Source organism: Rosa rugosa, chromosome 1 (genome assembly GCF_958449725.1).
Source record: "Rosa rugosa chromosome 1, drRosRugo1.1, whole genome shotgun sequence".
NCBI lineage: Eukaryota > Viridiplantae > Streptophyta > Magnoliopsida > Rosales > Rosaceae > Rosa > Rosa rugosa.
In genome coordinates, this window is record NC_084820.1 from 64,739,760 (window position 1) to 64,750,744 (window position 10,985).

Consider the following 10,985-nt stretch of genomic DNA (forward strand, 5'->3'; position numbering starts at 1 on the left):
GGGTGCCTAAAGTGGGGCTAGTATCGGCATTACTGGATCCGTGTGTGTCGAATCATTTGCCGCTTCTGCACAACATTGGTCAAAGACCCGTTTGACCTTAAGAACAAGTTCTTAGATGATTGGAAAAGATGAACTCCTACCGAATGGGAGCTGTTGAGCACCCAATTCCTCATTGGAAAAGTTCAAACCACATAATAGTTTTTTTCGTTCTCGTTTTGACCTAGAGCGTGCAGCCGCGCTTGGTAGATCCGGTCAGGAATTATGCCATGTCCGAAAACAAGCCTTCTCGGCGGAGTCATCGGACGGGCCCGAGGGGACCTAGTGTCCGGTGGTCGATGGGGGGGGGGGGGGAAGCCCCTTCAATTATTATTGATAAAACGATCTATTGTTTGGCAAGAAGACACTGGTGACCGAGATTAGTACAAGATTACTAACAACTGGAGTATAAGGAGTTATTTTCTATCTTGCACCATCACTAATTATATGCATGAGGTTTGCTCTACTGAGCTTTAAGCTCACCCCTTTTATGATATTGTGCAGATCATACTCTTGAGGATTAGAACTTAATTTCTGGAAATCTGGATGTAGGAGAAGGAGAAATAAATTTTTAGTTTGCTGTTTTGGTTTATCTTTGTACAATAAAGCTTATTTTCTAAGCTTACTTTTGTTTCTCTTGTAAGTACTTACTTATGTAATAAAGAGTTCAACAAACAAGTCAGATCTGATTCTCATTTTTTTCAATATAGTTTTTATTTGCCAAAGTGTTTCTTATCTTTGACAATTAAAAGTTATTCACACCCTTACTCTGAAAAAAGAAAAAAAAAGTGTGCAGATTTCTGGGTTAGGGTGTGACAGTTACCCACCTGTTTGGTTTCAGCGATGGCCTCACGTGCTCACCGTCACCCAATATAACTTGTCCACATGTATGGCTTGAGAAATCGTCACACGTGCGGGGGCGTGTTGAGAATGTGTATAAATATAACTCCCACATTGGAAAAATATAACTTTGCTTATGAGTTTATAAGGATTTGAGCCACTCCATCCATTGCCAATTGGTTTTGGATGTGAACCCCAGATTACTTTATCAGTTCCTACAGCCCAGTGAGGGTTATTGGGCAATGTCAGATTTCTCCACCACCTGGGTCAGTTCCTACTACCTCTCTCCCCCTCACATTCTTCGACATTGTATTCCTCTTCCCTCGTCCCAATGAAAGCGTCTTCTCCTTCGAGTTCCCTCACCCTCTTCACCATTTCACCCAAACCATCCTCCCGAAGCTCAAACACTCCCTCTCCAACACTTCTTTCCCTTGGTCTCAAATCTCATATGCCCTCCACCAACATCCAAGCCTTATATACACTACGTTGCCGGCGCCTCACTCCCATTGACAATTGCCGAGTCCTTAGGTGATTTCAACCGCCTTACATCCCACCGTGTAGAAGATGTTGAAGAATCCCACCTTCTCATTCCGCCACTGCCGCCTGCGAGCGTGTCAGAGGACCGCACACGTGTGGTACCTCTCTTGGCCTTGCAGAACACTGTGTTCCCAAACTCTGAGTTTTGCATTGGTACCAACTGTGATCGTGTCTTGGCTGATGAGAGTTCCTTTCATCATTTCTTGAAGTTCTAGGCCTCTGTTTGACAATCAGTATGAGAAATTAAAATTGAGTCCCTACCATCTCAGAATAGGGGCCCTGTTGGAAAAGTGTGGCTTAGATTAGAGCTCTTTGGAATCCTATATCAGAAAGGTGAAGAGTTATCCTTGGGTTATAAGGAATAGTACCAGACACACTAATGCCGAGGCCTTTTGTATTAAAACCTCATACCCGTTCTTCACCGGGTGCCTAAAGGGGGGCTAGTATCGGCATCATTGGATCCGTGTGTGTCAGAATCATTTGCCGCTTCCGCACAACATTGGTCAAAGACCCGTTTGACCTTAAGAACAAGTTCTTAGATGATTGGAAAAGATGAACTCCTACCGAATGGGAGCTGTTGAGCACCCAAATCCTCATAGGAAAAGTTCAAACCACATAATAGTTTTTTTCGTTCTCGTTTTGACCTAGAGCGTGTAGCCGCGCTTGGTAGATCCGGTCAGGAATTATGCCTTGTCCGAAAGCAAGCCTTCTCGGCGGAGTCGTCGGACGGGCCCGAGGGGACCTAGTGTCTGGTGGTCGATGGCCTTGGAGTAAGGCCAATCGGAATAAAGGATGTGGGATGGTGGCTTCTCTGTCCAGATCAATTGGAGGTGTTGTCGGGAGGGTGCAGCGGTGGTTGGATGGCGGTGGACGGTCTGGTAGGTGGTTTGAGTTGGTGTCGTGGGATATGGGATCGCCTGGCAGTGACGAGTGTCTACCGGCGGGATCGGGATCTGCTTTGCTCAGATTGGATCGGAAGTTCCCGATCAGGTTTGGGCTGCTTGATTTCGATTTGGGGAGAGGGGTGGTTGGGAGAGGCAGCAGCTGGCGTGATGGGGAAGCTGGTGATGCTCGACGCCTTTGCGGTGGAGATGCTGTCGGTGGTAGGGTGGCAAGGAGGTTTCCGGCGAGATGGTGGTGTGGTGCCATCTGCAGTCTTCATTTTGGGCTTGGGCTTGGTGGTTATTGGGTCTGGGCTTTGGCTTTGGGCCCAAACTTTCTTTATGTAATGTTTTATTGTTTTTTACTTTTAGTAGAACGTGGTTTTATGCCGGCAATAAGTCCCTACCACTTTAGGGCAGGGCGACGTGGGCTTGGTCTCGGTATGCACACTCAATGTGCCTTGTCTGGCCTACCTAGGCAACGAGCTATTTGCTTGATCAAATGGACACAACCTCCTAGTGGCAGGATGAAATTGAGTGCCGTCGGATTTATTTCCGTGCGGCAACATAGTGAGAAAGCTGTGCTATTTGTAATGATGCTTCTTCGTTATTGAGTTATCTTTCTGGTATGTCACCGTTATGTCAAAGCAAATGAAGTAGTTATTCGTGCACTCTTTGCTAATTGGTGCGTATTATTTCAGGATGTTATCTTAATGCTTATTGTAATATGGAGTTTAGGCTCTACGTCCCCCCCTCCCCCGGTATTCTGCAATTTCATTAATCAAGACTTGAGGACAGCCGCACCAGCCCCATTTTAAAAAAATAAAAATAAAAAGTTTGAACCACATTTGTGTTAAGGAGAGCCCAAATTGATAGATTGAAACTTTGCGTTTCCAACTTGTTCATCAAACTTCAAGATTCTAAGCTAGCACATATATCATCTTTTGTGGTCATATGCGCTGTTACATGGGTTTCTATGGTAAAAACAAAGGAGATCACTGATGATGAAATGCAATGCCACTTCAATTATGCAGCAGATTACCGCCTAGGATATCCATTGCCAAGATCATACTTTGGGAACTGTTAGTCGCTTCGTTCAGCGCAAGCGAAGAAGAGTGATCTTGTAGGGGAAAATGGGATTGTTGCAGCTGTGAATGCCATTGGAAACAATGTGAAGGATTTAGAGAATGGGGTTTTGAGAAGGGCAGAGGATTGGACTTCAGGTTGGCTTAAGGGAACTGCTAGCTAGCACAAATATTCCTAGACATTTTACCACCCTTGATGGGTCGCCGAGATTTGATTTTTACAATGACCTTGATTTTGGTTGGGGGAGACCCAAAAAGAGTGAGGTGATTAACGTTGATTATGACAGATGTGTTTACGTGAGTAATAGTAGAGATGAGGAAGGAGGGATTGAGATTGTGTTGGCGCTTAAAAGGGAACAAATGGATTCCTTCAGTTCCATCTTCAAACAAGCTTTGAATTTTGCTGAAGTGGAATTGTAAAGCATAAGGAGTTGGGAACTTGGGATGGATTTAGCTAGGCAAGAGTGCTCGAGAATTTTTGTGTTGTCTCTTTTCTTCTTCTTATTCTTCTCTCGGATTTTCAGTTGTAATCTCACACTTGTAAGCATAAGTTTCCAGATTATCCACTAATGGTATTCTATACTTCATGAGAGGCCAGAGTTCTATTCGCCAATTGTTCTGTTCTTTCCTTTGTCCCAAAATACCATAGGTTCATGCAAACAAGAGGAAGTTGCTGCCTGAATTAAATTTCATATACAAAATAGGATATATTCTTTTACCTAGTTTGGGTATGCTTGATGATGTATGGTTAGAGGAGACTCCTGTTATTATTCAGGACGTTCTCTACGAGGATACCCCAATGCAAAATTATGATTTAATAAATGGAACCGGACGTGGGGCAGAGCCTCCCAGCTAGACTGAGTTTCAAACCCCTTTCCAAAAAAAAAATATAGGAAGGTATGTAATAAGAAGAAAAAAGATAAATATGTCTATAAATTGTGTGAGGTTTAATAAATAAAGTTTATGATTGGGTAGAAGTGGTACTTAGCCTATTGTCACTGAAAGATAAAACTTAGCCTGCAAAATATCCAGCACTGAAATCCAAAACCGATGTACCATACAATCTGTCTAATCAACCTAATTCACACCGTCATAACTAGATGAAAACACTTAGAAACCTATTTATTTCTAATCTGTACCGGTCTGATTTTTTGTTTTTGCACGTCCACTATTTCAATGAATTTCAAATGACATTCCACTTTTTAAAACATATTTTTTTAATTGCTTTCAATATCTCATATATTTTAATTATGTGTGTAATGAACAAACCAAACCTAATCATTTGATATCTTAAGATCGGCTACTAGCCTGAAAGAGAAAGTTGATGCATATATTGGCGGCTATCACGCAATATAAGGGTAACCAACCAATATCATGCTAAAATTAGTGTCATGAAATTTGACCATGTCGAATATCATACAAACATCTTACTTTATATCGAAATATTATTGCGATACTAATTTTTGTTACAATTAAACTTCATTTAAATTTTTGTGTGATCTCTAAACTTGCAGAATCGTACAAGCTACTTATCCTAATGACCCGAGGAAAGAGATGCCCATGAAACCAAACAATCCAATTTTAACTTTTCCTTTATGAATTCTAATAATTCCTTGCACTCTTCGATCGCCTTTGCATCCACGCCATTCCTCACCAACGGCGGGAAGAACAGCCAAATGGCGGTGACAGCCACGAAGCCGAGTGTCATCGGGACAGACACGGCCCAATGCCACCGCCAGTTTGGAGCTAAAACCTTTTTCATACCGACCTCCACCACCAAACACACTCCATGAAGAATGAAGAACAGCGTGACCTCCCACGTGGGAGTCACGTGGGTCATGTAGTAATATATGAGCTCGTGCATTAAACCCGACACTAGAAAGACGGCCAACACGGCCGGTAGTTGCGCCCACTCGCTCCCTACGAAGGCCACCATGGCTGACCGTACGGGTTTGTATATGGTGTCGCGCAGAATGTTCGTTATCATGAGGTTCCACCTACGGCCCCAGAAATCTTGCAGCGATGTCGAGAGGTACGGCTCATCGGACGGTGATTCGAGCTCGATCCCAAGAGCCGCTCGCATGAGAACATTGCAGGAGCCGACGATTATGTCCACGAAAAAGTACAACATGCAGCCATATTGGACTAACAAAAGCTTGGGGTGCAAGTAATGTTTGTAGTCGGTCAGAGCCACCAAAATAGAAAAAAGCACGACTTTGGTTGGAAAATTCAGAGGGACTTTGGGTGGTTTCCCTGAAACTGGGGACGACTTTTCGGGGCTTCTCTGGTTTGAGCTTTGGGTTTTGATTGGGAGGCAAGCAATGAAGATGAAGTGGAGGAAAGACTTTGGTGGTTGAGACGAAAGCTGGCCCGACCCAAAGGAGAAGAGGAGGAGCTTGAAGGTACCAACCCAGGTGACGAACAAGGAAATAACTCCGGCGGGGAGAGCTGTAGATAGAGATAGAGGGAGGATGAAGAATAGGTAGAAGATAGGAAGGAGGGAGAAGAATCTGAGTTTGCCTTGGGGGATCTTAGAAGATATGAAATAGGTGTAGCTTAGAGATGCCAGGACCGAGAGGCCTATCTTGAAGATAGTCTTGATTTCATCATTCATTTCCATGATGATCGAGATTCCAGTGGTGCGTACTGTTTTGTGTGATGAAATGGTGGTTCTGGTTTTGTTGCTCGGCCACACCTTTATCTGGCTTATCTAATAGGCGATGATGTATGATAGACGTTTTTGTGATCGAAATTGCCTGGAAATTGATAATAAGGTCACCATTTTTTGTTCTGGACTTTGTTTTTTCATGTGAGCTAGGTGAAGAAAATGACCTTACCAAACTCCCTCCACAGGGAAATGTGTACGATATCAAGGTATACACATTTTCTAAGGGGGCTGCCATGTACACGCATATTCAATAATCACAAGAATCACGACTTTCAGAAGACGATCTTTAATCAGTTAACAGCGGCATGTCTCGAGTATACTAGAATTTTCCTTTGTACGAACTCCAATCGAGTATTATTCTTCTACTCTTGGCCACACTTTTCAATATTAGTCAGACGATCGACCAAAGCCATCTTTGTTGAACCGACTCTCAAAATTTAAACTAAAACCAGTCCATTAATTTAATTACTGACCTCGTTTTTTTTTTTTTTTTTTTTTTTAATAAACTGACCTCGTATTTTATCAAACAAAATGTCGTAACGAATTATGTGGTAGGAAAGGACTTGAGATTTATTTGATTCGCGGACACATTGACTCTTAAATTATGGGGACTGTTTTATGATTGTGACTTGTGAGACATTTTACAACGTTTTTCAAGTTTTGAGTTTTATAGTGATCTTAATTTTAAATCAATTTAAGTTACAGAAAACCAATATCCACAAATTATGCAACAATAACTGTAAGTCTTCATTGAAATCAAGTAATTTCAAAAGAAGAATGATACCTCAGTTCTAGTATTCTATCATACACCTATTATCTGAATTCTATAACAATATTGTTGTATGAATAAAAGGATGAAAATAATGATACAAACTTTATATGAAAACAGTGAAAGAGAATCTAGAAGCTAATTAATTAACAAGCTCAAAAGAGACTTCATGTTCTGCACAAGATATTAGGGGTGGGCATAAACCGAACCGGACGTCAAAAACCGGCCGAACCGTACCGGAATTCCAGTTCGGGGACCGAACCGGATGAAACAGTACTGCAAAAAAAAAAAGAACCGGACCGGACCGGTATTTAATGGTTCGGAACCGGGTTTAGTTTCAGAACCGACCGGTAAAAACCGAACCGGCCCGCATATATAATATTTATTTAAATTAATATAATTTTACTTATTTTAGTATTATGTATATATTTTTAAATGTGCTGTCGAATTGTAATTGGTCGAAATCCAAGTACACCTACTCCCTGATGCACTGGATTAGTGTCAATGAGAGAAAAGCCGAAACTCTAGCATCAGCCTCTCATTTCGACTTTCACTTTGCCTCCTCCAGTCCTCCCGGCCTCATCTCTCTGGACTCAACGAGTCAACGCCGACTGAATCTCTCTCGAAGACTGACGACGCCGACGCCGACTGACACTGACGACAACGGTCTTCTCATATCTCATCCGATCTGAGGATGGAATCGGTATGGACTATGGAGAGTTAGTTCGATTTCGATTTCGATTTGATGTTTAGTTAATGGGTTCAGCTTGTTTAGTTAATGGTTTCGATTTTGAGTTAATGGGAGCATCAGTTTCGGATGGATCTTACTTGGGTTAATGGGTTCAGCTTGTTTCGATTTCGATTTCGAATTGATTTTGAGTTAATGGGTTTAGCTTGTTTCGATTTTGAGTTAATGGGTTAATGGGTTCAGTTTGTTTCGATTTGATCTTAAAACTCCATGACTGGTTCTTGGAGATTGTTTAATCTTTTGATGAAGAAACTCGATTCTCAGTTTATTGCATGTTTGTCTTTGTTTAATCTTTTAATCTTTTGCTTTTGTTCATAAACTCCCAATGTTTCTTGGATTTGTTAGTTTTTGTAGAATGAACTTGATCAGTTTATTGCTCAGTGATTTGAGAATTGTGGTTTGATTGGGAATGTTTCGATTTACAAGTCTGAAATCATTATTGAGCTGCTCTGTTGTTTGACTTGTTTCTATTTGTATCTTGTTTCTATTTGTGTCTGATTCTTTACTGATGCTAGGTTTTGTTTGAGAATTATGGTGCTTTTAATGAGTACAAAGAGCCGACGAAGACTGAGTTGGACCTTTATGGTGAGCTTGAGAAGCTTGAGTCAGGTAATTTTTGACTTTACACTAATTGTTAATTTGAATATATTTATATTTGTTAGTTTGTGATTCTTGTTTTTGGTTTTCATTAGACTCTGTTGTCACACAAGTGTCTGACTCTGAGGGATGAAGTAGGTTGCAGCTGCTGGAAATCGGACTAGTGGAATGACCTTTTGAAATAAATTGTTGTGTTGCTGGAGCTAGTTCTCTGTCACCCAACTTTCTGTTTTTTTTTTTTGTTCCCTTCCGGTTTCATTCAAGTATGAACAGCTTTAACTTTGGTTTGTAATAACTAATAACTCTAACTTCTGTTTGTCGACTTTGGAACTTGATGTTATTACCTTTAAGTTCTTCAACTATGGTTTGTAATAACTTTAAACTTACTGCTGGAACTTGGAAGTTGGAACTTTTATTTATGTTTGTGCTGCATGTTAGCTATTTGGTTTGGAAACAGATTGTTAGACTGTTTGAACTTTGATTTAGATTTGGAAATTGCTTTTTGGTTTGAAATGTTGAACAGGTGGAGCAAATTGTTGATGTTTGAAACTTTAAATGTTTGATAGTTGATCTGCAGGTTTGAGTGTTTGTTAATGTTATTGCCTAATCGAACACAACCGAAACCGATCCGCACCGCACCGCAAAACGGTGTAACCGAAGTAAGCGGTGTAGGTTTTAAAAATGCGGTTGCGGTTTTAAATATAGCACAACCGAATGAAGCGGTTTGGTTGCGGTTTTGGCCTAACACCGAACCGCCCCGAACCGCGCCCACCCCTACAAGATATATATATATGATACAAGTTTCATACTATCACGAAATTCTGATAGATTATTAATGACATTTTATGTTATGTGATACATGTTTTTTAGTTAATCTCATCTATTGAGTTGACTATGTAAACACAATGAAACACATAAGACTAAGTGCATATATATATAAGCATTTGTCACCAGATTAATGACCTATCAACATCATATCAATCGTATTTCAGTCCCGTATAAATACTTTGGCCATGCAAAATTAATTAATGCCATATAGGATTTCATGCAATCTTATTTGGTGTCGTGCGGTATTCATTTTGTTTCCTTCTCCTCTTTAGATGAACAATTGTAAATTTTCAAGTCTCCAAACTGCATTACAAAAGGAAGGTATATATACGGTGTCAAGCACTCAACCGTGTGATATTGAGTTGTCATAGAATTGTACAATTTGCATATATAGGATATGATATGGTATATATTTAGATTTTGATCACATATGTTAAGTCTTTACTCTCTCACAAGTATGATGTTAGAGAAAATTAACCACAATCTGAAGACATGCAATTTGACTCCTTCCTCTATATATATATATATATATATATCAGTTAACTCCTAGGTGTTCATCAAGCTAAGTTCAGTTGGGGTGATCTAGAAAATGAAGAACCATACCCCTTGCCCCCTTGGTCATCATACATATGCTCAAGCGGAGAGATAAGTCTTTTGTGTTCCTGGTTTGATGAGGGTGAAGTAACTCCAGAAGATAAGAATCTTCTTAAGTCTCTCCCGAAGTCTCAAAATAAAAAAGTGAAAACCAAAAGAGATTCACGAGACCCTTAACTTACCCGCAGTCGGACGCCCATTGTGCATCTTGATTTTTGATTCAAGCAACTCTACTTAATTTTGCTTATGCTTTGGTTGCCTTTTGGTTTTGTTGTCTTTTCTAAGGCGTCTTGGCTTCATGTCTCCTCTTAGGTGCTATCTTTTTTATTTAATAAATTTCTTCTATTGCCAAAAAATAATATATATATATATATGTTAATGTCTAAAAGTTCGGCGGTAGCTGAACCTTTGTTAACGCTGATCCGGAGGGCGGATCGATACTTGTGACGTTCTCAAAGCCTCCGCTACCTGTCAAGTAAAATACAAAGGGCGTCAGAGGGAGAACGCGTTGGGCGGTCTTCAACTCTCCGATGCCTAAGTTAGTCAATGTATTTATGTTGACAAAGTAACAGTAGGTAAGTATTGAATGCGTAATTAATGAGGAGAGAGGAGAGAACCTTTTATAGGTGAGGAAGAGGTTGATCTTCTCTTTGTTTTCGATGTGGGACTGATGTGCTTCAGTCCCCAGCTCTGGGAGCTTCTGATGCTACCTTGGCGCGGCGCGTGGCGGCGCGTTGGTGGTGATCTGGGGGTGATCCGCCGCCGAGGTTGTAGCCCGCCTGGCGGTGTGTTTGCATGTCATTCCTTTGGTTGGAATTAGTACCTTTGGCGGTCGAATGAGCGTGGCCCATTATAGCTAATTATGCTTGCAAATGTACATGTATGTACAAGTCCCCCAATTACCCAGTCAAGGAGGGCAATCTTGGTTGGGGAGTTGTTCGGCGGTTCGAAGCGTTTTCTTCCGCTAGGCTTGCAAGAGCATAATTAGCGTCAGTGCGTTGTCAACCATGGATTTTACTGAGCAAACGCTTTATACCCTTTCGGGTGGGCCTCTGCTAGGCCCCCCAGGGAGTCCCCCACTCCCCGGCTAAGATAGACCTCCGGATGGTCTGTAAATTGTTTGTTGAGGGGGAGCTGCGCGGAGCAGAGGGTGTTGGGTAGCGAGCCCAATCTTTAGCACCTAAGCGACGGGGGTCAACGTACCTGATCAGGGCCATCGTAGACTGTTGACACAAGTCCCCGTGTCCCGTAGGGACCGTCTGACAGTAACGCCGCGTGGCGGTCGTTGTCAGAGTGAGGCGTGGCCTCGGGATCCGCCGCTGGCGGAAGTCCCCCCGCTGATTGGAGCAGGAAGCAGCGTCCAGTAGACGTGCCTGGCGGTATTTTATTGAGCGATACTGCG

At 41.8% G+C, this 10,985-nt stretch overlaps 1 protein-coding gene and 1 pseudogene across 1 annotated transcript; one reads left to right on the forward strand and one right to left on the reverse strand.

The window, feature by feature from the left end:
• The first annotated feature begins 1,118 nt into the window (after window positions 1–1,118).
• Window positions 1,119–3,799, forward strand: LOC133733018 (coumaroyl-CoA:anthocyanidin 3-O-glucoside-6''-O-coumaroyltransferase 2-like; annotated as a pseudogene).
• A 994-nt stretch (window positions 3,800–4,793) lies between these two features.
• LOC133744724 (probable long-chain-alcohol O-fatty-acyltransferase 5) lies at window positions 4,794–6,292 on the reverse strand. The gene has a single exon (XM_062172785.1). It carries the CDS (start codon window positions 5,997–5,999, stop codon window positions 4,914–4,916), a length of 1,086 nt encoding a protein of 361 aa, XP_062028769.1. The 5' UTR covers window positions 6,000–6,292; the 3' UTR covers window positions 4,794–4,913.
• Window positions 6,293–10,985: the final 4,693 nt, after the last annotated feature.